At 45.0% G+C, this 26,360-nt stretch overlaps 1 protein-coding gene across 6 annotated transcripts in view; it reads left to right on the top strand.

The window, feature by feature from the left end:
- The window catches only part of AMOT (angiomotin), a 61,973-nt gene that overhangs the window by 6,821 nt on the left and 28,792 nt on the right, over window positions 1-26,360 (top strand). For 2 of the 6 annotated variants that reach the window (XM_052673255.1, XM_052673257.1), the window contains exons 2-4: window positions 16,572-16,733; window positions 18,107-19,025; window positions 25,269-25,722. In XM_052673255.1, the coding sequence (XP_052529215.1) occupies window positions 18,154-19,025; window positions 25,269-25,722 (1,326 nt within the window). In that variant the 5' untranslated portion in view covers window positions 16,572-16,733; window positions 18,107-18,153. Of the gene's footprint in view, window positions 1-3,027; window positions 3,135-3,201; window positions 3,754-14,851; window positions 14,993-16,555; window positions 16,734-18,106; window positions 19,026-25,268; window positions 25,723-26,360 lie in introns of those variants that run through there. The other 4 variants (XM_052673254.1, XM_052673253.1, XM_052673256.1 and 1 more) reach the window with 4 other exon arrangements.

Below are 26,360 nucleotides of genomic sequence, written 5' to 3'. Positions count from 1 at the left end.
ATAGACATTAAAGGCTTCCAGGCTGTACTGCAGGAGAATAAGGATCATGTAAGGAAATCTCTTTGTCCAGACTGATATTGAAGCCCTTATTTTGTCAAGCTGATACAGTGTAGAGGACTGGGCTGCGAATGCAGGTAGAGCAAAGCTGAACACTTTGTTTGTTTCTGATGTAGCTAGCTGATGTTCAGCGTTCTTCCGGTTACACACCTGCTTCCAAAATGCTCCATGAAAAGAGGCCAAGTTTCACCAGATAGAGGAATTCTTCCCTGGAGTTCCTCAAAAGCCACTTGGACACAACCCTGGGCTATGTGCCAGGGGATCCTTCTTGAGTAGGGGGTTGGGATGGGTAATCTCCAGAGATGCCTTCTTGCCTCGACTGTTCTATGATTCTGTAATTAAGAGCTTAGAGGGAAGGGCAGAGGAGCATGTAGTAACTCTTCCTGTTCTTGTGTTTTGAAAAGTAGAGTTTTTCTGGCATTTCCATAAACTTTGTCTTACAATGGTTGATTCTGGTGGTGGTGCATGAATGCTTATCTGTCGTTGCCCCCTGACAGTGAATGAGAACTGGCTTTGCACCTAATGCAAACATGAATTTAATGTAGGGCCATTATTTCACTCAACAGTGAATTTGCAGATTGGACACAGAATTCCCAGCCTTGGTGGTGGAGGGAACGCCTTGTCTGATCCAGCAGCTCCCTGGCACTTCTCAGTGTTGTTAAGGGTTTATTTTTTACATACCAGAAGAAAAGCACTGTGAAATTGGCGCAGGACCAGGGATGAACAGAAATTAATCTGCACTCCTCTCACCGTGCTGGATGGATGTGGGATCGGGTGGGGATTCCTGCCTGTAGGCGAAGGATAATGCGAGCAGCTTCCTGAGCTCCAGCTGCTGTGGACAAAGGACACAGAGCAGCAGAGATTCCTGGAGGGAGGAACTTTAAGATGGAGGAATTGTGAAGAATGCGAAGGACAACCTCTTAAAAAATTGTAGGTGGAGCAATTCCATGTCATCCAAGTGCTTTGTAAGCTTGAGATTGACTTTCCTACTTTGAAATAGCTGCTGTTGTGACACTTTCTTTTGTGCTTTTTAACATTGACTGTGACCTCTGTGTGATTGCATAAATTGGCCCGAGTGCTCTGGAACAGTTATTAGGAGCCCCTTTCTTGTGTCGTTTCCTGAATTCCCACATTGTGGCGTGATGTGTGTGGAAACTGCTGGCTTCCTCCAGTGGCAGCCGTTCCTCCAGCCTGTGTGTGCTGGGATCCTGGCAGAGGGAGCTGCGGGAGGACAGGATTGTTAGAGAGGGAATCTGCATTTCGTGCATCTTTGTTCTTTTCCAGCTCCGATAAAGCTGTTATCTCCAACTGTGTGGGCTAAGCACGAGCAGCTAGTGCCCTGTAGAATAAACAGCAGCGAATGACTTAAGGTTAACGTGCCTCGGGCAAGGCTAGCTGCTCTTCAGTGCCTGAATGAAGCAATATTTTCATCTTCCAATGACTCTACCTTCTCTCTTTACTCCCCACTCCATTTTCTTGTGGTGTGTGGGAGGAAGGTAGGATGTGTGATTGAAGCATAGTTTATAACTCCTTAATTGACTGTAGCTGTGTAATTCCCTTACAAATCCACCCCAAGCATCTAGCAAATATGTGTTTCATTAATTTGTTCTGTCCTCTTTTTTTTTTTCCTTTTTCTTTTTTGCAAACTCTAAGGTCATGTGATGTTAATGAGTTGTTTACATATGTTTCTGCATTTATTCCACCAGCGTTCCAGTGCATGGAAATCAATTACAGGGGAAAAGAATCAATGTTTATATATGGCTGCATTTCTGAAGTTTAACTTCCTGAACTTTTTTTCCAGATTCTTCTTTTAAACAGTAAGAGTTGTGAATGTTGGAAAGGAGTCATTTCCTTTGCGCAGCTGAAGGGTCAATGGCTGGACCAGGTTATCTTTTCTCGCACGAAGAGCTTGGATGAATTCAAGTCTGTAGGCCAAGTTTCACAGCACAGAGATTTGACATATGGATGCTTTTGGCACGCTGAGTCCTTTGTAAATGGATCGCTAGGCCAAGCCTTACTGAGCAGGCGCTGCTTAATGGGTTCCGTATTTGCAGTCAGGTCTTAACATACCTGACCTGCTGTGGGTGCGCTGCGGCTGCTTCTCCATCCTCCTTTGGCTCCTTTCTGAAGCCATGTGGCTTCAGAAGGAGCCAGGCTGGGAGCTGCCACATTGTGCCTGTCCTCCTGTGCCCGCAGCTGGCAGTGACCTCAGCAGAAGGGTCCGGCTGTGCTGTGTGCACAGGCCAGGGGAGGCAGCGGTGCATGGCGAGGAAGGCAGAGTACTGTGGTTTGTACACAAACACGTCTGTGTTGAAGACCTAGCTTGTTATCTGGCTCTCGTTTAAGGCTGGGGATTTGCCTGCGTTACAGCATCAGAGATGGTAAAGGTGCTCACCCCGTTTCAAAACCGGGGCTTTGGCACTCAGCAGCAGGAGTTGGTGTCGTGAGAGCAGCGCTGCCCTCTAGCACGAGGTCCTCCTAAGCAGGAAAGCTGCATCTCCCTGATGCAGCTGAAATGCTGATCCTCACAGCCACCTGGGGCCCTTTTACCCCTTTGGGAGGAGGTGGGCACAAGGGAGGCCGGCTCATGTGTGTAAAGCCACGCTATGTTGTAAGCTGAAATCCTCCAGGAGCTGAAGCCTTCAGTGAAAATCACCTCTGTGTGGTTACTCCTACGGAGGAAAACGAGGAGGGCTCACAGCCACCCTCGGGTTCTGCCGTGTCGGGCTGGTAGGGGGCCGCAGATGCTCAGAGCGAAACAACGAGTAATGGATGTTTTCGTTTTAAGCGGAATGCGATACGGGGGGAACTCCTTTAATATCCCGTCTCTACGCGGTTGGCCACGTATGCTGGCCTCACTTTCCACTATCTCCAGCGTCCGAGCAGCAGAGCGCGGGGCGGGGCGGCCCGGGGGCGGGGCGGGGCGGGCCGTGCTTCTTGCCCGCCTTGCCGGAGTGCCGCCCGCGGGGCGCTCCGCGCACAGAGAGGCGGGAGAGGCGCGGAGCGGAGCAGTGTGCGAGCACCGCGGGACGCCTCTGCCCTGCCCCGCCCTGCCTCGCCGCTCTCGGCCGGCTCAGGTAACCGCGGGACGAGGCGCGGAGTGGAGGGAGCCCGGCTGTCTGCCCCAGCCGCGATGCTGCGGGCCCCCGCTCCCCGCTGACGGCGCGGCCCGGGACGCGGGGCTGTTCTGCTCGCTCGTTCCGCCGTTCTCGAGGCGCCGAGGGCTGTGCTCGCGGCCCGGCTGGCTGCGTCGGAGCGCTGCCCTCCGTCCCGGTCGCCCGTCTCTGAGCGCGTTCGTTTCCAATAAAAAGAAAAATCCAGCCGCGGATCCGCCTCCCACCGCTTCCAAGCCCCTGCGGAACCTGGTACATTTGTGCCGCTAACATAGTTTGCTTCCCTCTTCGGTTTTATTGACGCTGAGGATGAAGAAGGATTTGCAAGCAAAAGCGCCTTGAAGCCAACATCATTTGGAGAGAGCCCTGCAGCTCACCCGTTGGGTCTCGAATTCCACCCTTTGCCCCTGCTGAATCCGCTGCTCTGCCCTTTACTCTCCAGGGTAAAAAACCAAACAACAACAAAAACCCGAGGAAAAGAATACCTTTGGCAGCAGGGCAGCTTTGTGTGGCCACCCCGGCGAGCTCCAAGTGTCCAGTTTCTGAAAAGAAGAAAATCCTTTTGTCTTCAGCAGATCAGTAGGTAAGAGACTCTCTCATGGCACAGAGATGCAGCCAGAGCTGAGAGACAGGCCGGCTCTGTGGGCTTTTGGCAGTTGTTTCTCTCCTGCAAAGACTGCTCTTCATCTTGCAAACCGACACATAAAATACCCTTACCGTTTCACCGCTGTCACTAAATATTAACTAAAACTAATAGTTGTGTGCTTGTGTGTACTTGGAGAAGCAAAATTTTTTGGAAGGCACTGAAGTGGGTCTGTGTCAGCCACATTTCTTGTGGCTTTCTTTTCAGAAAGCAAACACTGTTGTTGTGCTTGTTGTAATCCACGTGTCCAGGCTGTCGTTGCTTGTGGTGCTCTGCAGAGAATCTTGTACATTGATCTATGCATGCATGTGAGTAGGGCTGCTGCCATCAGTTGCAATTTCTCATTCCATGCTGGAGTTTGTTTTCCTTTAAGTGCTGTAATCCTTGTGTCACAAGGTGTGGAAGTGTTGAGCCTGTAATTAAGGTGTATTCACGTCTTATCAGCCTATTGGATGTGGCTGGTAACAAGCTTGGCACTGTACAGAGTTGAACATGAAGATATTTTCTTTGTTTTTTGTGTTTTTCAAGTAAGGCTGAAAGTGCAGCAGGGACATGTGCACATAATAACTGGAAGGAGGCCCAATCTGTGCAGGGAAACATGTTTTTGAGCATACTTCTTTCTCTAGGGGCCAAGTGCTGGATGTGTGCTGTTTTACAAGTGGAAATACTGCTGTGAGTTTCTTATCCTTCTTTCTCCCCCAGCTCTGTCTTTGTCCCCGCTTTCCTAGGCCAGAGTTCCATTGCTGCTGGGCTTTTGTGCAAGGGAAGAACCTGTGGAATTCACGTGGCTCATAGTCGGACTCCTCCTTTGCAGGGAGGATTGTATTGTTCCCCGTGGAAGCACGCAGCATCCCCCAGCAGGAGGATCTGGCTGTTTATATAGTGAAACCAGCCTTGACATCATGCTCTTCCCCACTGCGTGGGTTGTTCCTGCTGATGATACAGGAAATGCTAAAGATCGGTCCGCTCTGCTCCCTGTTCCTCTTTTTTTTTTCTTTTTCCTGTTCCTCTCCTCCTTAGGAATGTAGGTGGGAAAAGAGAGTGGAAAAGGTGTTCTGTTCTCCTTACGAGGGAGGGCAGAAGCTGACAGACCCTCAGAGCTGAGGTGTAAGAGCTTGCCTGGGGCAGATGTCCAACCCAGCTCCATCAGAGGACAGGACACAGGTTTTGGCTGCTGTCTCACTGTTTTCCACCATCATGACTTCTTCTGATGACCAGGTCTCTCTACCAAACCACAGGTGGGATCACAAGAACTATTTTCTCAAGCTTATGCTGCGGCTGCATTAGTGATGGCAACACTGCGTTGGTTGTTCAGGACTGCTAGAAAAAAAGGAACCTTACCGCTGAGCCCATGACCCTTTTAAATCTTTGGGTCATATTTGGACCAGGGCTCTCTCATTGACTGCTGCTTCTAGCAGTAGGTTGGTTCATGGCTAGCCCTTAAAAAACTAGTCCTGTGGTAGAAGTCAGGGTTGGGGGTTTATCCAGAGTGCTTGATCTCCCTCTTTTTCTCCAAGACTGTTAGTTGCAACAGAACCTCTATCCTTAAAACATCAATGGGAACCTCAAACACAATGCAGAATGGTTTCTTTTTGCTGTCCTTGAACAAAGGAAAGGATTCCCATGCGGACAGAAGGAGGAGTCTGGTCTCCCTGAACTCGCTGTTACTGCACTATGAGCAGGCAGCGGGGGCCATCCAGTGGGACATGGGGCTGTGGGTTCCTTTGGCAGAGGAACCTCATCATTTTGGTAGTGTTTGCACGAAGCATATTTGAGTTGTGGTGGCTGATTAATGTGCTGATATCGTGGTCTTTATTCTACCTGCTTGTGGTGATGCGCGACATCGGATTGTGCCATAAACTTTGAGGAATCAGAGTATTGCTCTTTTGCAAAGCATATTTGAGTGACTCTGGACTAACCCGTGGCCTGCTTTGCACTGCAGAGCAACGCAGATGTACCACAAGGTTTTCATACGCCTGTAATACGAATGTATAAAAATTCTGTCCGGTCTGTAATGCAGCTCAAAGGGCAGCTGATTTAGATGTGCTTGAGTGTTAAGGTCAGGAGATCACATTCCACAGGTTACTAGATGAAAGTGCTTGAAGAGGGTATAGCATAAATATTTGATTCATATAGAAGGGATTGGTGCAAATCCTTTTGTTCCTTCTCCGAAGATATTCTGTAGGCAAGGCCCTGGTAGGGGAAAAAAGAACTGACAAAAGCGTGCAACTTCTTTGTGCTGGAGGAAGTAGGACGGAAACATAGTGCATTGTTAAATTCCACAAAAATTCTTCTCTTGGGATACTCCATCTTCAGTTACAGCTAAGAGAACTAATGTTTTTAAATGTGAAATGACTCATAATGCATGAGCTCTTGAAGTTGGGTTTAACACTGTATGCAAACATTGCCAGCTGGTGGGGATTTTTCTGGATAAATAAGAGCTATATTTGTCCAAGAAGACTTGAATGATATATTTCAGATGCGTCCTGATTAGCATAAGCCATTCACTTTGTAAAAGTACAACAAGAATCTCAGAAGTGTAGATAACTTAATAGTCCTCTTGTTCTCTTTCTCCTGTGCACCAGCAGTCTGACTGCTCTTTTGGTGTATTTAGAAGTGAGGTTGCATTGCCTTACTGCTGTGTTTTCCGAACCCTGACAATGAAATTGAGAATCTGCAATCCCTATATTCTCCAAACATAAACCTTTTCCCCCTTTTATCTTTTATATTTTCTTTTTTTTTTTTTTTCTTTTTTTTTTTTTTTTTAACTTCCAGTTGAGTGTAATGTGGGTTGTTTGGTTTTGGTATTTTTTTGTTGTTGTTGGAAAAACATTCACTATTTAACTCTGTACAGCGTTCAGCACATGATGTCTTGGCCCCTGGTTCAGGCTCACTGTCACTATAATGAAGTAGAATTTCAGCTCATTAAAGGCTTTCTTTTCTTAATGTAGAGCAAAATCTGGCATAGGTTTTGGTTGTTGCCATATCAATGTATATGCAGAAATAAGTCTTTAATTCTAATAATTAATAAGTCTTGAATTATCAACAGCCCAAGTACATGTTAATGTAAAATACTTCTAGCTGTGAATAGGTCTGTCTGTTCATATCTCTCCGGGGCACAGCTCTGGATTGCAGTTCTTGCTTCATACTGACAGCTCTTGAAGAGCTGCAGAACTGTAACCCAATGGAAAGAAGAAGCCCAATGTAAGAAAGTTCTTATGTGTTAAGCTTTTGTATTAAACTAACTAAAGCCTGGTTCCAAACACCTGTAAATTATGAGATTCTGTGTGCAGGGTAGAACAGGGTGTGTTAGGCTCTGTTCTGAATTAGAAAGCTCTGACCTCGTTCTTGGCAAAAGATTCTTGGATTATTAGACGTTCCCACATTGGAGTGAAGTGTAAATGCTTTCAGAATAAAGTAAGATGCCTTTTTTCCCCCATCCAACTTTTGTTGGACATTCCCATATTTCAGGGTATTTTCAGACACTTGTGAAGAGGCTTTCTGAAAGGTTTCCTAACGGAAGCTTCCTAACAGATTTCTTTCCTTGCTATTGTGGACGATATAGTGGGAGTGGAATGTCCTTACTTGCCAATGTTTGCTGCTAGGTATCCCCCCTCCATGGAGACCAGAAGTTTAGAATAGTGTGAGAACAGCCATTCTTGATGATTGGCAAAGAGGCTGAAGGCTCTCTTTCTCCTCTTCTTTGCCCTGAAAAACAAGGGAGAACTTGAATCTCTTGGTTTTTCAGAGAAGTGTTCCAAATTGCCCATTGCCGGGGCTGTAAAGTTACAGGAAGCAGTAGAGGATTTGTCAGAATGATTTAGTCCATTGTGCTGAATCTGGGCCACAGGCAATTTCTGTGAGCTTGTTTTCTGCTGGCTGGGATTCTTTGCTTCTCTTGCTTTCCGACGTGCAGTTGCTTTTTCGATCAGACTTCTGCCTTCCTCGTATGTATGATCTTCTCTCTATGTGTACCCATATATGTCATCTTCGTGTCATGGGCTCTAAGTCATGATCTTTCTGAACAAATAGGCTCACAGCTGCCCTGTGATCCCAGGCTGGCTGCAGGAGCTCCACAGTTGTTAACCTGTTAGACAGGAGGGAGCACGTTCCCAACCGGCTCTGGAACGCAGTGCTGGCCGCAGGAAGTTGCACCGCGGCCTCTGTGTCATGGTCATATCAACTGCTCTGTGTAAGCATTTGGTTTGTGCTTTAAGGAGATCTGATGCTGAGACCGTATCCGTGTGAAAATGTTGCACTGTTGGGTAGGAGAACTCTCCAGTCAGCAGATATCCAAATCTTGCATGTTGCTTGGCTCTCCTGAGTAGTTCTGAAATGTAGTCTTCAAGAAAAACATCTCAGCAACTTTGGAGAATGATAGTGTGAAGGAGGCCCGAGGAGCAAATCATTTTCAAGTATGCAGCATAGTATTTGTCTTGCTTACTATGCCTGTAGGTGAGAGGAGTTTTTCACGAGTACTGCAATTTGCATTTACCTAGATACTCAAATTTAATTTTTAAGTAATGATATATTTGAAACTTGCCTGTGTGAATCTGTATGTAAATGGCCATTCAGGGCAAACCAGGCACCTGATTTAAGTGAGAGATGGGTTCATACGATGAGTTGGTGAGCAAATAGGAATAGGTGAATGAAAAGAAAAGGTTCTGCACAAAGCAGAAAACAAAGAACAAAATGAAAAGACCCGTGGAAGCAGAATTCTCAGGGCTTCAATATACTGTAGTTGAGTCACAGCAGTGTGAGCACATAGCTTAAGCGAAGGAAGAACTTATGTTGCAGGTTTGTGCAACACCTCAGGATCACAGGTTGTGGTTGTCATTTGTAGCAGTTGTCATGGTTGGTTGTGAGCAGCTCCTCTACTGCTGGCGCTGAAGAACTGAGGGCTCTCTTCCTTCAAAGAGCTGAATCTTCCTGTGCTGTGCTGACACACCACCTGCACTCTTGGTCCTGTGGAATAAATGGATAATGCCTATCATACCTATTGCTGCTTTTACTCTTTTGTTGTCTCATAGAGTGACTTGTTGAGGTTGGTTGTCGAAGCATAAAATAGCCTTTTCTTCATCAAAACCTGTATTTGAAAACCTCTTTGGGAGGTTTTGCAGGTCTTTGGTCATTTTCCTTGAAAACTACTTTTGAAGTGTATCACGTTCATCACTGTTGGTTAGCAGATGGAAATGGGGCTCACTGATAGAATAAAACTGGCTGGTATTTGTGTCAGTATAATGCTCGTAACGTCTGATTGTAGACTGAGATATTGCTGAGCAGTTCTCTTATATGAATGCCTATGAAATAAGCCAATTTGAGCTTTTGATTAATTAGATTTTGTAGCATCCTTTCTGTGCTAGAAATTGCATTGCAGCAATTCTCATTTGCTTTAAAATGCTTTATGTCTCTATGCAGCTTATTTTTAAGTAGATTAGTTAACCTTTTTAACCTTTCAGGATTATTCTTTGCGACTCTCAGAGAAAGTAATTGCACATTTCAGTGGCTCCTTTCACTTCAGGGTTTGGTGGACTTCTCTTCGTCTGCTCATCTGGACAGTTCTGTGGCCTGCTGGAGCAAATGGTGCTGCTTCATACTAGGGCTGGCCTGTCTGCTGTGGGCTGGGGAGAACAGAGTGGGAAAGCTTCCCTTGGTTTGCTAATTGTTTTATATTTTATTTTTTTTAAGAACCAAAACTGAAACGTCTTCCATATTTTTGGAGACAGAACATGAAAGCAGTGTCAGATAGCCTGTAGCAGTGCCCAAGGAACTGGTCATCTGTAGTTCACTGAAGTAGTCACAAGTGAATGCTTCTTGTTGCTGTGTACAATTTGTATTAGGTAAAAATGACTTTGAAACTCTTTTTTACTACAGAATAATAAAGATTTAAGAGTCTGCGAGCAGTTGCATAGTCCTCTCCACCTTTGGGTAAGTCAAGGGGACCTTGGAGAGCAGGAGGAAAAGCACTCCAAAGGTGCATGAAAATACCAGCCCTTTGCCTTTAGGATGGGAATGGAGCACTTGGATCCTGTTTAAAAAAAATAAAATAAAAATCTTGGCATCCACGGTGTGCTATGAGCTCCTAACGCTGCCCCACTGCAACTGGAACGTGTACGTGCCTTCCACTAGAGGAATATTGCATAGCTCTAATTTCCTTTTTCTGCAGCCACCAGGAATACTTTGCAAGTGCTTCTTCTCCAGCTGTAGATAATATTCAGAGTTCCCTGCACAGGTTCTAGGATGTCCACGTCCTCAACATTTAGGCAGAATCTGTACTTGAAACATTTGCTGCTTCTGTTATTATGAAAAATCCTTCTAGTAGTGATGAAGTTTATATTAGCAAGGACATTTTGCTGAGTAATGTACCTCAACTCCATTATTTCCTATCATAGCTGCATCTGCTTTAGAGTGGTTGCTGGAATAGTTACATAGAAAAAAACCAATTCCTGAGTGACGTAGCTGGGGCAGCAAAACCATCCGTGTAGGCCAGGGCTGAGCCAATCGCACTGTGCTAAGGTGAGCTTCATAATATCTGCCTCCCAGTGTGGTGGTGAGGCTTAATTAATCATCCTACAAGTAATTAAAGATTTTTACAAGGTGCGCATGAGAAACCCAAGTGGTTATGATAAAAGAACAACACCCAAACCACTTCTACGACACCTTTGCTTTCTAAAAATGTGGTGGTCTGGATGGTTGCGTTTTGTTTGAACGACAAAAAAAAAGGCAGTTCATCTTTTATCCGCTGAGGTCACAGAATGGGCTCCGCAGTCCTGGCTCATCCCAGCATTGCAGCAGGGCTTGCTCCCTTCCTGCAGCATCCCAGAGCAGCGTTGCCAGCTTGGTCAGGTGAGCAGCAGCTGGGATGTGGGCTGAGGTTTCACTGTTTTTCTTTAGTAAGAAAAGAAAAATAGACAACCCTTGGAAAAACAATTGCTTTCCTTGCTCTATGACTATTCCCACTGAATTCTTTAGAACTGCTTTGTAAAATGAGAAGAGTTTCTCCTTTTAAAAAAGGGCTTAACATAGTTTAAATTGTAGTGCTTGAAAAAGCCAGCAAATTCCATGCTAGTGTTAGGCATGCTGATTTCTTCCCTACACCCTTCTCTGCCTGCAAGTTTTATTTGTATCAACTCTTGACACAAATTTTCAGATGTCACAACTGGCATCTGAGGAAAAACAGCCTTAAAGTAGCATCAAAGGGCTACAGCTGTTCCAGGAGTGTTTTCCTCCTGTTTTCAGGGCTTAAGCTTTTGGGTTTGATTTTTGCCTTCATTTTTGATGCAGATGCCGATTGTAATTTTTTTTTTAATCTCGGCAGCAATTAACGCAGCCTGATCCTATCGGCAGGGACAAATGATGCGCTGTCAACATTTTGCTCACTTCTGATAATGCACATGAAACTGGTTTGCATGTTTGAAGATTACATTTTACTCTCACATGGTTTCCATTATCTGCGAGCCCTGAGGAGAGGCCTGGACTAAATCAGTGAAGGAATGGAGAAACCACACAATGCAATGAAAACGGTGCGGGGCATTCTTGGGATAGCTGTGGGACAGGGGCTGCTGACGACAGAAGCAGGGCACTGCCTTAGTGCTGGCAGCAGAAAGAAGCAGAGCATTCTACAAAGACAAAACAAAGCTCTATGCTGAATTAAAACTGTGGCTTGGGTTTATGACAAATCCTAAATTCGACAAGGATAATTACTGGAAATCTGTGAAGTTTGAAGCAGATGAATGTTGTTCAGTGTGCGCTGGGAGGCAGATCTCTGAAACAAGACCTGGTGTGACTAAAGCGGTGTAAGCTCGATGGTTTTATTGAGATGACATCTAAAAGGTGAGATCTTGGCCTTTATGAAGCTAGCAGCAGAGCTCCTGCTGCCTCTTTTGGAGCTGGTGTTTCATGAAATATGCAGAAATGGCAGTACGTGCTGCTGAAGGGCCGTCTGCACTGATGTGTCAATATGCCTGGTAGTGCTGCATAGCAGTTTAAATAAGGGAATGGTATGGTATTCACTTAGAAATATTTCCAGTACAGACAGCTGGATGAGTGTACCTAGACTGGTTTTTCTGTTAGAGCAGTGTATTCAGAAAAAGCGTCTCTCTGAGTTTTACTTTCAAAATTTTATTGAGCTTTCTGAAGTTCCATAATGTTCTTATCAAAATGCCTCAAGTCATGAAGCACTCCTATTTATACCAGCTTCTGTGAGTCCTTCTTCTTTTTTCTTTTTTTCTAATGCCAAGCCTAAATTATGTCAGTTAAGATTATAGGTACCTCTTTGTGAAGAAATTGATACTTTCCAGTGAGAGAGAAGTAATTCTAAGGCCTTTTGAGTTTTTCCATGGTGCTGTTATTTAGAGGGGCTTTTCCTGTGTTGGTGTTCTGACTTCTTTCCAAGTCCAAATGACTTGCTGCTTTTCTTTAAAGCCTTCCAGGCTTCCTTGCACTGTTCTGTGGCCGAGGCCTGGTCCCACAAGCGCTGGAGGGGAACGGGTGGTGGCTCGGGCAAGGTAGGGCCAAGGTGGGCTCAGAGTCATTAGAGCTGGGACCAGTGCTTGGGTGTTCTGGTGGCTCTCACTATCATTGCCAGATGAGCTAATTTAAAGGGTATGTGCATTATTTGCACCCCTCCGGGTGACGTTGTTCTTGTTTTTAGTTAAAAGAAGGAAGTTTTTCTTGTTTGCCCAGTGACTCTGTCCCTCTGGTATGAAGATGAGTAATGCTGGCTCTGCTCCATGCACCTGCTCAGTGCCACCCTCCAAGATCACCTGAGACACAGTCAGCAGATCCAGGCAAGCAGGGATGGGATGCTTGAGTGGAAGCTGTGGAAGTGCTTATGGCTGGAGCCTAAAGCTTCTTTTGGCTTGGAGCAGGTACTGAAGCACTATCAGAGCTGTGGCATTTGTTGTGTGCTGCCTCATGGGTATTGGCCTTGGGAACATTTATTCTTAGAGACTCTCTCAGTCTATGTGTTCTCCCTTCCTCCTACTTGGGTAGGGCTGCAATGAAATGGAGAGCATGCAGTGATAGTCTGGTCTAATTTTTGGACCCCACCCTTATGAGACCTGTGCTCCTAACCATTCAAAGGGAGTGTGTGTGCAGAAGAGCTGTGTTTCCAGTGGTCTTACAGGCATTGTGAATTTTGCAGTATGAAGCAATCTGCATGCTGAGTTTCGCATAGGCTGTGTAGTGAGGGCATATTCCTGTTAAACAGTGAGTGGCTTAGCATGTGAGCTGCTCTCTGCTATTGCTCGAGGACTTTACAGGCTGTTCTTTCCGTGCCATCTCTGGTTTGTGTTCCCTTTCTCTATTACAGCATGCAGGTATGTTTGGAGATAACTCTGTACCTAAAAAAACAACTTAGGACTTCATCTAACTGATAAGCATCCCATCACCTGTTGGCAGCCAGGCTTAGTATTACATGTGAAACACAGAATTACTTAGCAAAACCTTTGGGCCCCTTAGAAACTTTCTGTCTGAAGAAGCTATGTTTGCTGAGTGCTCGAGTTTGAAATCTGACTGTCACTGGATTGTTCTGTCTGTATATGACTGACGCAAAGTTTGGTAGTAAAACTGAAAGTGCTTAACTGTACTATAGAGCTTTTGAGGTGATGAACCTGTTTCTATCCCACCTGATGCGTAAGCTAATTAGCTTCTTGGCTAAGCAGTCACTCCGGGCAAGTGTATACAGGCTGCCCTCACAGGGACTCTTGCATTCCTCCTTGTTTCACAAGCTAGAGATGCTTCTCTTCGCTTGTGAGGTTATTATTGCTCCATGCAGGTTAATTGTGCTATAGCATTATAGCCACTCATCAAGCAGTGGTGAGTACCTCACTTGTCTAAGCTTGTTTATTTTTGTAATGCTGAAAAATATTTGCATGCTGTACAGAAATGTGCTGCTTTGGTTCCTGACAGCCTGGCAGCATTATCTTTTTAAAATCTTCATTAATTTCTCTTCCTTGTGATGGTCTGGCACGGTTCCTGTGCACAACTGCATGATGTTTCACACAGAAGCTTTGGTTACTACACTTTTACACAATGCCCTGCAAAAACTGGCCTTTTCTTTGTTAAATAGCACCTGTTAAGCTCTCCTTTATGCTCATTCTCTGCCTCATCATGGCTGCATCCAACACTTTGCAGTTCTTGTGTTAGTTCAACCAGTTCTGGGCTTGGAAACATGCAGATACAAACAGACCAGGGGTAATTTCAGGAGTAGGGATTGGGGCAAAATGGCAGGATTATCAGCCATGAGGTATGACGCACAGGAGCAAACTGCCAAGTCTTTTCAGCCTGGGAACTCTACACCGCGGTGGCTCCTTAAAGCAGAATTGTTTGAAAACTGAATGTTCCACTTGGAAAGCAAAGTATTGCTAGGCTTTGTGGTTATGAAGAATGTATCATGCAGTGCATAAGCCAGTAGTTTTGCAAGATTTGATAGACTGAAATGAACCGAGTGTAGTCAACTATTCAACCTTGTCCATCTTAATAAATTTAGGCTAAACTCAAAAAGATGTCTGCTTAGAATATTTACACAACCTATCAATTTTCTTCCAACTCTATCATAACAACTTTTCCAGTGCACCTCACTAATTTCAGTGTTTGGCACACTAGTATTGAAATTGCTGGAAGAGCCAAACGCAAATAGAATTTGATGTCCAAAGAAATAGCACATGGGCTTCAGAACCTTGATGCTGTTTATTTTTGTGTTTTGTTACATAAAAAAGCCCTGCTAACTGGTCTGTGCCACGAGTTTCCAACTTGCCCAGAAAGAGGATTCCAAGAATGCTGCCACCCAAGTTAATTGCACAAGATTTTCTTTATTAATTAAAAATAATAGGGTAGAATTGAAAAAAAGCTAGGCTTCGTGCTGACAGTCTTACGGTTAAGACAAAGAGAATCTTTGGTTGGAAAGGCAGCGTGGTGCAAAGAAACTGGGTTTGTTGGCCAGAGGACCTTTGTATTGCATCCCCATCCACCTCTTTCTCTGGATTTCTGAGCTGATTTTTGCATCTGCCCTGAAATTGGTAGTATTCATTCCCAGCAGATCCTTGCAGTGTGAACCGTGCCCATCCATCTTCTGATCAGAAGCAGCAGAAGCAGAGCAGAAGGAGCTCATGTGGCTGTGAGGTGGAGCGGTGTGTGTGAGATGGTTACATACAGCACCGCTTCCTTCGGCGTTTGCGTGAGTTCAGCGTGCACAGATTGCGTTTGTCTGTGGAGAGAATCTTTGAGGCAGAGGCAGAATCTCAAGCTGGGTTATATCTTTGTATTAAGAAAATAAACACCACCAGCCCCCCTCCCCCTACATTTTTCCAGTAGAGACAAAAGAAATCTTTGGGTGGAAAGGCAGCATCATATTGCATAATAAAAGCCTTTTTATGCTCTAATAAAATAGGTTGCTTAGGGCAACTTTGTTTTTTGTTGGCTTTTTTTTTTTGTTGTTGTTGTTGGTTTTGTTTTTTTTTAAAGAGAGAAAAAGAAGAGTCAGCTCTACCAGCTTGGGGGAGAAAGGAATCCTTCACTTCTGTTGTGCAAAACTGGGAAAAGAGGCAAGAAACTGCTCTAGTTATATGCTATCTTAATGCCTGGTTTAAGGTTCTTTGCTGCATATTTGCTGGCAGCTGTTTTCAATATATCCCTCTCGAGCTCAGTCACCAGTTAAGAATTTGACATTAGAAGTTTTTTTCAGCCACCATCTTGAAGTACCACACCACACAACACAGCCTTGTTCCCTGGTTAGATATTGTTCATGTGCCTTGAAATTGCTGTTGACACCTCAAGTATTTAACTTGCAGATGTGAGATAATTTTTCTTGGGTGTGTTGTGTGCTGTAAGGAGATGGTGGCAGAAGTGTCCATGTCTGCATTCCTCTGCTACGTCTGCTTATTTTATTTTTCACAGCGTTCCAGGAAATTAAGTCAAAATATACATCCCACTGAATATTTTTAATTTTGCTAGTTTTAATTGCTTACCCTTACAGTACAAACACAGTGTTCTCAAGCAAGTTTCACTTCTTTCGCTTCTTTGCCTTTTTGCTCAGGACACGTTTAGTAGTAGATTTAACTACATGTGAATAATGTACCTAGAAGCACGTTTTTCTGATTCTCCCCTTAATGGTTAAAGTTTCTTTAGCTCTTTATGTTCAGAAAGGGAAAAGTAACGTAATGAAAGAATGTTTGGGGAATTAGAGCTGGGATCTGCAGTGTATTTCTGGCATAGACTTTGGCAGTGTCTTTTTCTTTCTCTCACTTTCCCAGTCTGTAAAATAAAGCTAATGCTTATATACTGATCATTCTCAGTCATTTCTGAAGCATAATTTGTAGTAAGTTTCTGAAGCACGTAAGCACAGCACCTCTCGTCGAAGAATTTCTGCTCTAATTTGCCATATACAGTACCACTGAAAAAAGGAGCTGTAAGCACAGAGTACTGTCATCTGTGCTGCAGCTTTCATTCTTAGCAAAAAAATAAAACAATGGAGTTAAAGAATTAGTGGGTTTTAATCACTGTTTCACTTGGAGGCGCAGATGGAACAGAGCATTGTTGGCAGCATTTAATCTTGGAGCAGAAATTGTCATGATTAAAGCAGCAGCTGGAGTAGATTGTTAGGGACATGGGGGTTCATTCATCCTAAAGCAATCAGAATTGCCGGGCTCTGGGAGAAAATAAGGAACTACAAAGAAAAATATTAAATATGGGCCAAGGTTTGTTATTTCTAGGGTCTCGTCTGCCGATTAAAATGATGTTTTCAATGCTTTCCTCAGAATTATTTTGGAAGCGAGGAGAGTATCAAGTGATCTGTCCCACTGAAGAGGAGACTGAAGCCATCTCTGAGTGGAAATTTTGGACGTGCGGGAGGAAGGCTGTGTCCCCCCATGTGCCAGAACTGCTCCTCCTTCCCAAGGAAGTCGAAGTGAAGGACGTAGGTATGTGCCGCTTCAAACAGGATTTCAGAAGAATCACATTTTTGGCCATTCAGTGAGGCCCAAATTCATAGTTTGATGAGGCAGCTCGGGGCTGAGGTGGATTTTACCTTTCTCTTCATTAACTTATGCGGAAGGGTTCTGTCTGCCTGAACCATCGAGGCCTTTGTTCCAGGGGAAGACTCGAGTGGTGGGCAGTGCTGAGGGAGGAAACTGGCTGGTTGTGGAGACCTGGAACAAAGCAAACCTCCAGGTCTCCTGACTCCTGCAGCTCATCCCTGGGTCTGCCTGAGAACGAGCTAGCGTGAGTAAATTGCCTCTTCCTAAGGGACAATGTTGTACAGAAAAAAAGATGTCAGAAGGTAGTGCCAGAATACTGATGTGTGTTTGTAAAGCATGCTCTGTTCTGAACTGTTCTAGCTCAGAAGTAGTTCTGCTTCTAGTTAAATGCCACAGAGATGTTACTCATTTTGGATATTTCAGCTTATGCAAGGCCGATGGGTATGAGCTTCCTTGACAAACTCCTGACTTTACTGGGAGACTGAGTGAGGGCTAACTGCTGTTGATTACTGCCTGTTGAATCTCTTCACTCTTTGAATTTCTCTCCTTGGTTCAGTGTTTTTTCCTGTCACTTGTCTGATCTAAGGCACAAAAAAGATTACAACTACTTTCCTCTTGCATTTGCATGTGTTCAGCTGATATTAAGATGTGTGAGGATTTGGTTGCCTTTGTATAGCAGGAAGTTATGGAGTCCTCACTTGCCCCATTATGTACTATTTTCTGCAGTAGGGAGACTAGGAACTGATCTCACTCTGCGTATTTATTAACTCTAAAAATCTGCTGGCTATCCAGGTATTCATTACTTGCTTTAACTGATCTAAACTAAGAGATGCATCTACTTCCTGTGATCCATATACAATCTCAACTGAACTTTTTTTTTCCCCTTCCTTAAAGCTGACAATTTGCTGATTTCACCCTTTTATCTTTGCCTGCCTGCAAATATGGGGAACTTATTTCACTGTTGGTAGCTATAAGTGCAAAACAAACAAGAGTCAGGCTTTTTTACCATCATCCTGTGAATTATGGGTCTCCTTTCTCCTGAAAGCAGCCTTGCTGTCTGAGGTATTCAGCCTGCATCCCTGCAGCTTGCAGTCGATTGATATTCCTATAGACTTGCAAGTCACCTTTCATCACCTTTGAGTCTTTGCCCCCTAGCATGCAAGTCTTTCGAAGGTCTAAGGGCCTTAATGACCCTCATTGTTATGGGAACCTTTGGTAATCTAACCTGCCTTTTTCTTCTGTATTTTAAGCTATTGCTCTTAAATGTCTTCTGCTTGATCTACTCAGGCGCTAATAACCGTGTCTCCTTTCCTTAGGTCAAGGGCAGCTTTTACATTCCACCCAAAAGGCACCACAGTTTGAGATGAGGAATTCAGAAGAACAAGCAGCTACGACAGTTTTACAACGCCTGCTGCAGGAGCAGCTCAGATACGGAAACCCAAATGACAACCGTAACCTTCTTGCCTTACACCAGCAAGCCACAGGAAATGCCCCCCCTTTCAACAGCACTGGGAGTCCAGCATCTCAGAACGAAGGGCTGAACTCCCAGGACCATCAGCTCGTGACTCATGCTGCCCGTCAGGAGCCCCAGGGCCAGGAAATACAGGTGGACAACAGCATCATGGAGAAGCAGCTCTCCCCGCGACTCCAGAACAGCGAGGATCTCCCGACCTATGAGGAAGCCAAAGTGCAGTCACAGTATTTCAGGGGCCAGCCGCATGCTAGTGTCGGGGCAGCGTTTTATGTAACGGGGGTGACCAACCAAAAAATGAGGACTGAAGGGCGGCCCACAGTTCAGCGGGTGAGCCCAGGGAAGGTCCACCAGGATGAAGGACTTAAGGACCTCAAGCAAGGACACGTCCGTTCCCTGAGCGAGAGGCTGATGCAGCTGTCCTTGGCCACCAGTGGTGTCAAGGCGCACGCGCCCGTCACGAGCGCACCGCTCTCCCCTCTCTCTCCACTTTCTCCTCAGCAGTCGAGCGACCCTTATAAAAATTCTGGCTCCAGTGAGTTCTACAAGAACTCTGTGCAGCCACCTTCCCAGCCCAGCATGAAAGGGATGGAGCAGAGGGGTCCTCCTCCGGAGTATCCTTACAAAAATGTGTCCACCCCATCTATGAACTGCAAACCTCAGGACTCGGGGCATTTCTATAGTGATCATCGCGTGAGCCAGCAGGGAAGATCCGATGGGCCTATGATGAGGTATCAACATCCCCCTGAGTATGGGTCAGTCAGGTAAGCAAGATTCTTAAAATGGCAGCCAGATAAGAAAAGAAAGCATAAAACTCAGTCCACTGTTTTCACTCCTGAGGTAGATTATCTTTCAGCAAAGATTTCATCTCTTTTATATGAGACCATGTATTGTGTTCAGCTGCAGACGGTGTCTGGAAGAACTGTAAGCTCTTTCACTGGCTTAGCTAGAGAGACCTGACGCCTTTTAGAGAGGAAAAAAATGCACAACCAAAAAAAAACCACCCAAACAAAAAACAACAGACCAGCTTGATTTTATGGCAAGGGGAAGTTTAATGCAGCTCCAGAGCCACGCAGAAGGCTTGCTCTAAGGAAAGGGGAAAAAAAGGTTGTGGTGTGATTCATTCTAGAAACTTGCAGTTACTTATTGCAGTACTTAAGCTGTGCTTTAATTACATCTGCCAAGGGAAAGTATTTTTTTTTTTTTTTTTTAGGCTCAAGCTGCACCTAAATGCCACATAGTAAAGAAGAAAGTGAGTGAAATCAGTAATGGTGTGGGGAACAAAAATGGCCAGAGCTTCCCTTAGAGTTTTCCAGATTTTTCAGTGGGCCAGCACGTAGGAGTAGAAAGCGTGTGCTTTGTTTCTCATTCAAGACTTGCTTGTTTGGCTTTTGTTAATTTTCCTTGCACAATTTGAAATCCCAGCCTGTTCTGGTTCTCTCTAGATTAGAAAGTAGATTTGGCTTGAGCCAAACGCTGATGGCCACGTGGGTGAAGATGAAGTTTTATTCACGTGGATTGAAAATATGGCTCTCCTTTACCTGCTTTCTTACTGTCTCATCTCTATCCAAGGCTGGGGAGAGGGAACTTCGGTATTATGATTTTGGCCTGGCTTTGAACCTAAAAGAGTAATACAAAGGAGCAACGGGAGGGTATTGCTACAGAAGAAAATGGTGAGGTCTCTCTGCATTTATGTTTGCACATACTGTGTTGTGTTTTCAGGGGAGTGGGAGGAAGAAACCAGTCTGTATTTGGGAACAGAGTCTGAGCTTGGGAGAATTTGAATCTGCTCAAAACCTTCTTAGTCCTATGGGGAGCTATTTTCAGAGTTTGTCCACCATTGTTTGTGATCTGAAATGACTTCAGCAGCATACAAGCCTGATGAAAAGGCCCTTTGATCTGGCTAAATAAATAATAAAGAGGCCAGGAAGAGGGGAAGTAAAGGGTTTGGGGGGGGGTGGTAGTGATTGTCGAAGCTCATTGCAAATCTTTTTGAAAATTCAAAGGCCTCAAATCTGCACACAGGGGAAGGAAACAGATCCTTAGTGCTTGTGCTGCATCATAAATGCTCCTAATATTTAATATAGTGAGTCTGAGACATTGCCTGCTTGCTGTGCAAGGGAGAGGTATTTGAAAACATGCCAACAGTCAGCTCCTCTAGACAGGGTGATTTTTGTCTGTATTGGATGGATCCTGGCTGCTTGGAAAAAAGAGGGGGGAGGAGGAGAAAGGTTCAGCTGGCGAGGTTTCCAGTAGGGGAAGCAACTGAAATTTGTCTTCAAAGCACTAGGAATCTAATGAGGTTACTTTTTAACCTAAATAGCTGTACAGAGAAGAGGTTTCCTTTGCAAGCGAATGCTGAAGCAGTAGAACAATTGCAAGACTAATCCATAAATTACAGAGCGGCGTAGTGAAGGAAGGGAGCGAGTCCTCTCCCATATTAAGAGAAACAGTCATTTAGACAAGAAATCTTCTCTGCTACCGAAGGTGCAGCTGGCAGTGGCATGAGCATTTTAAAGGCACATGACTGTGAGGAGTGTGTTTGCCTGGCACCTGACAGTGCGTCTTTGCAGCCCCTCTGCAGCGATAAAGTATTTTCAGCCGCTGCAGCTTTCCTGGGCTGCAGCTCTGTTTATCAGGATTAATTGGGATTGGTAAACGTGTGCATTTTTTGAACTGCACGGCAAGGAAACAAAGCCCCTTCTTTCTGCTGGCAAAGCCACACCCTTTTCTGCGGGTTTTCCCCTCATTGTTCAGGGGAATTTGAGGGTGACCTAACGATGCGGTTAAATAAAACCCGTTGAGCAAGATAAACATTGGGGAATTCACGACATTCTCATGCTTCACCCTCCCCGCTCTGGGAAAGGAATGGGCTGTGTGGTAAGTTTAAACCAGTCTGCAAACAGTTTGCCTCACCTGCTCCTGGGCGGCGTAAGTTTGGGAACATGTATGTGTTCGTAGCAGTGTTGGTTTAATGTAAATACTGGGCATGCCAGCGGCATCTGCGCTGCTATTTGGAAATTGTAAAGTTCAGAAGAGGACTGGCTGCATGCAAAGCTCCAGAATCCCATTCTCTCCTTAACATCTCCGTTGTACCTAAGCACCGGTGATGCCACGAACGTTCAGGTCTAAGAGGAGCCCTGGCCTCAGCGTGCAGCGGTCGTGTCCCCCATGGCAGAACTGGGATGAAGGGGCTGGTTGGATTCAGCCTTGTGCACTGAGGAGCCTTGCTGCCTCCGATTCCAGCGCCATCCCCCGCCCAAGTGACCGAGTGCTGCTGGGATTAATCCCGCTGACTGCACAGAAACTTTTTAAGAGTTTGTCCCATAATTAGTAAATCCCTTCTGTGTCCCACGTTCCCCCGAGCAGCATCAAAGCGGGGATAATCAGGTGCGGCATGGAGGCAGAACAAAACCGCATCAGTTTGATTTCAGCCGCCTGGCTGAGCGGAGCCTGCTCCCTCCTGCACTCTGTGTCCTGGCTCACAGGGAGGGCTGGAGGCAATGGGGACCCGTGATGGCTTGAGCCTGATGTAGCAGGAGAAGCTGGGAAGGCAAAAATGATTTTTAACAAGCCAGAGACCTTTTCCGCTCTCTTCATTTTTCTGCCCTCCCCGCTTTGCTCCTCTGTGCATAGATCTTCTGCATGGCTTGGTTCCTGTAATCCTGGCAGCCTCTGCACTCCTGTTGGCTGGGTTTGCTTGCAGAGCCGTATCTCTATCTTTGTGACTTAAAAGCTAATGTGACCCTTGTAGTTGCGGAGCCATAAATCCACAGTTGTACTTGGCCTGCGTGGCGTGTTTCTCCAGTGTTTGCCAGGGACTGTAAAGGAAGTGGAGATTCTTGTGTCATAGCATTCAAAATGAAGTGGCCCTTGAAGTTCTTTTCTCAAGCTTAAACATTTCTAGGAATTATTGCAGGGTTGTTTTCAGGGTTTGAGGTGTTTATGACAGCAAGGCAAATTGAAAGATACTGAGTAATTTTGTTTTTCAAGTATTTCAAGAGTCTGTCTGCATTTTTGCATGATATAATTGCAATTACTGCTGCAGGTTACCTGAGGACAGTTTCTCTCATGTAGAAGAGTTTCTGCTACCTTTCTATCAGCAGTTCTGTGAAGTGACCCCAGGAGTGATTTGTACCTGAAGATTTAGGACTCTGACTTAAAAAAATCTCAAGCAGTACCATTGGGTTCATCTGCCTTCCTAAATAAACTCCACAATTCTCACATTAATCTGAGGGAAGGGTCTCAGAGCTGGGTATTTTGAAGTGTATATATGAGAAGAATATATATGAGAAGAATACGTATGTAAGTATTTTGTGAGACAGAATTGAAGGTAGCGAGGATGCTAAAACGTTCTGTAAATGTGCAGATGAAGGTTTTCATAGAAGATCTTAAAAGGCTGAGACGTCACTGGGGGGTTACTGGGAAATATTTCTTTTAAACATGGGCTGTATCAGCCCTGTTGGATAATCTTGCTGGGAATTTGTGTCACTTTGGAAACTCTGAAGCTGTTGGTAATGCAAGAAAATTGGGGCTTCCAGCTCTCATGTTGTAGCTTGAACCTGCGAGATTGCTGTATTCTGAAGATGTGAGAGGCTTTGGATGTGAGTGCCAAAATGCTGGAAATGTTGGAAATATATCTTGTTTAGAAATAGTTGGCCATGATTTCCTGGAGTTCTTTACAATAGATATTTTTTTTTAAAGTTGTTTTTGAGCATGTCAGTACAAGGAGGGTCCCTTCAGAATTTAGCTGCCACTGTTGCATCTTCGACCTCCTTTCCTTTGAGTTCCTCTCTTTAGGGCTCGGATGCTGTGGAAACAGCAAGGTTTTGATGGCAGGATGACGAGATGCATTTACTGAAATATCCCAGATTGTCAGCATCCCTATCTAAAGAGTCCCCAGGCTTATATTACCAGCACATGCAGATTGGGTTAATCCTATCTGAATAACTGCTTCAAGTTGTTTTCAAAAAGAGTTTTGTGGATTCAAAATGGGAAAGGTTTGTTTTCAGCCAGGAGGCAGACTGGCAACATATGTATTTTGATCTAACCTCTGCAGGCCATCACAGATTAATTGTCACAACAAGATTAGTCCTTAATTGATTAAAAAATCAGAGGAACATGACATCATGTAAAGAGAGAGTTGGAGGAACTGGAGAGTGTGTGAAGATGCAAAGTTTTAACTAACCTGAGTGAGCTGAGAACGGTGTTGGAAACCATCTGAGACAAACTAGATGACCTTGAGCACATCCTGTGTTGGTTTTTGCCTTATTCTTCGTTGTGAGAACTGATGAATAAAAGTAATGAAATAAATGCATTAAGTGGGGCTGACCTGCCAGGAGAGGAAGAACCAAATTGTTGCTACTAATTTGAACATTCCTGAGGAAATTACTTGCACAACTGTCTTATGCGTAACCCCTGAGATCCTTGTGCCACATGTAATCATTCCTGGGAAAATGCAGCTCCTGAAATGATGATGCTGTTGGGGGCCACAGTCACCTGAGTGGGAGGAAGGGAAGAACAGTAACTAGAGCAGTAATTATTTGTTTCTTCCCAAGTGTGAGAATGAGTAGGTTTGTTTCCCCATTAAAGAACTTGAATGTCACCTTGAGGGTTTCTCTGCACCTTCTCTGCTGGAAAGCAGGGAAAATGAGATGCAGCTCTGAAATGGTGAACCCTGCCTGAGAACGTATTGACTCCTACGTGCACTGGCAGCCAGATGTGAGTAATACAGACGTTTCCTCTTTGGACGGGTATGAAGAGTTGATGCGTTCGCTCTGCACAGGACAGGAAGGATGATGCCGAGTGTTTGCACATAGGCCGAGAAGCCCGTTGTGTAACCCTTTGGTTTCCAGTTCAGGTCCACATCTGCTGCCATTAACTGACACATGGCTAACCCTCCTGGTGTGGTGGGAGAGCAGTGCTGGGGGCTGCTGTGAACATCAGTATCCCTGGTGTGCTCAGCACAGCCATTCCGTAGGGTCCTTCCTGTGAGCACAAACAACCATGGGGGTATTCTGCAGCAGCTCCAGACAGGTGGAGCAGTGTGTACTTTTCCAGCTGCAGGGTTCAACTGCAGCCCAGAGGATAGGAAATTTTATCAGAACAGAACTGCAGAACTGAACTGCCAGAGTGGGTCTGCATCAGCCTGAGTTCTATGCTTGAGAAGAGACTGGCTGGAGAGGGTAGACCTCAGCTGCTAGTGTAAAGAATGTCTAGAGAAGTTAGAGATTGAATGTCATGGGAAGAAGCAGCAAAGCCTGCCCTCTGAGATCATCCAAGTACGGTAAATCCACGGTTTCTAAAAAAGGTTTTTTCAATAGCAGAGCTTAAAATGGGGATCTCCAGAGTCCATGAAACGTGAGCTGGAGTTAGTTCTCTGCAAGCGTGTTGCAGATGTCTAGATCTGTGCTTGATATCCTCTGGACGTTACTGTTAGGAACAGTGAGCACACTTGGTACGTTGGACAAAAGGCTCCTTCTGACTCTTAGGTTTGTTTTCACGTCCTTTAACTGTCTGATTTGACCAGGCGTGTTGGTTGATGCTTGGGAAAGCTTGCACCACTGGTGCTGGCCTGGCAACAGGGAGCTAAGCCAATTCCTTTAACTTCGTATCCTTAATTACTGAAGAAGATTAATTGTTTTCTATTTAAGAGATTGCATTTTTCAGGACAAAAGAGAAGTCCTCAGCTCAGCCATTTTATTCACAGTGTGTGGAAAAAAAGTTGTAAAAATAATTTTTGCCAGTGGTTGCTGATGGAATTTCTCTTAGTGTTTCTATATAAAATAGACACACGATTACGACCATCACATACTTAGAATTGATTTTCTGGTACCAGATTGATTTTTGAAGCATTTATTTAAACAAGTGTATATTCAAAGCCCTGAACATGAGAGGTTTCTATGTGGAAATACCTGTGAATAGGAGCTATACAGCTCATGCCTTTATCACTTGGTTCATGCATCATCTATGTGACTTTGATGGAGTTTCTGTTCTCTGTTTTCCAGGCAGAACCCAGATGTACAGCTGCAGTTACAACAGAGACCACCTCACCATCACAGTCCAACTTCTTCCTTGACATCTTTGGGATCTTTGACCTTGCTTCAGTCTCCACCACCATCCAGGCTGTCCCCTTCCCAGCACCAGCAACCCCTGACTCCAAGCCAGGGAGATCCTGGCATTCTGCCACGGACCCAGCAGCCTTTCTTGTCAAACCAAGTCCATCAGGGAGATTTGTACCGACTATGCCAGCCTTTCCTTGGCCCGCAGCAGCAGCAAGGCGATTCCTATTCAGTGATGTCCCGGGCTCAGCAGATACCTTCCCCATATCAGCAAATGCAAGTAGATCCTTTTGCCATAGTTTCCAGGGCCCAGCAAATGGTGGAAATCCTGTCGGAAGAAAACCGGTCTCTACGACAGGAGCTGGATGGGTGTTATGAGAAGGTAGCCCGGCTGCAGAAGGTGGGTGTTCTTGAATGTCAGACACTCTCCTGTGTCTGGTATCATCCATAATTGAATAATCTAATCTGCAGTTGTTAACGTTGCTTGCTTAAGGGATTGATGTATCCACTTCAGTCTTTTATATGTAGATAGAATAATTGTATCCTGTCCCTTTGGGCAGTCCTTAACTTCATCGGAAGATGGAATCAAAGCCTTCAGTTTTATTCTGACAGGTAATTGACCATGCTCAAAAGAGCATCCTCATCAGTTGTCTCAAATAGGCTGGCTGCGTGGCTTGCTTAATTAAAGCTAGTGTTTTTATTTCCAGGATAGCAGCAGACTTTGTTTTCCCATCAGTTTGAAAGAGTTTAGAGACTGTGGGAAGGGTTCATCTGAGCTGACTTGAGTACATGGTCACACAAGTAGACAACAGGGAGCATGACTGCGAAACTGGCTGGCAGGACATAGTGCAGGAGAAGTACTGCTGCTATGGCTACATTAGAGACATTTGGAGATTGCAGGGCTGAAACTAACACTTTGTCACTGGAGTCACTTAAACAGCCTTCCCTCAGTACTGCACAACTGCTACGAAAACTTAGAAGTCTCTTTGGATCAAGCTATTTACCACCTTTGGCTTTATGGAACAAGTAGAATAGGTG

This window comes from Tympanuchus pallidicinctus, unplaced genomic scaffold (genome assembly GCF_026119805.1).
Source record: "Tympanuchus pallidicinctus isolate F22 unplaced genomic scaffold, pur_lepc_1.0 scaffold13, whole genome shotgun sequence".
Lineage (NCBI taxonomy): Eukaryota > Metazoa > Chordata > Aves > Galliformes > Phasianidae > Tympanuchus > Tympanuchus pallidicinctus.
The sequence above is the reverse complement of the archived record's forward strand: the minus strand, read 5'-3'. Positions and strand labels throughout refer to the sequence as shown.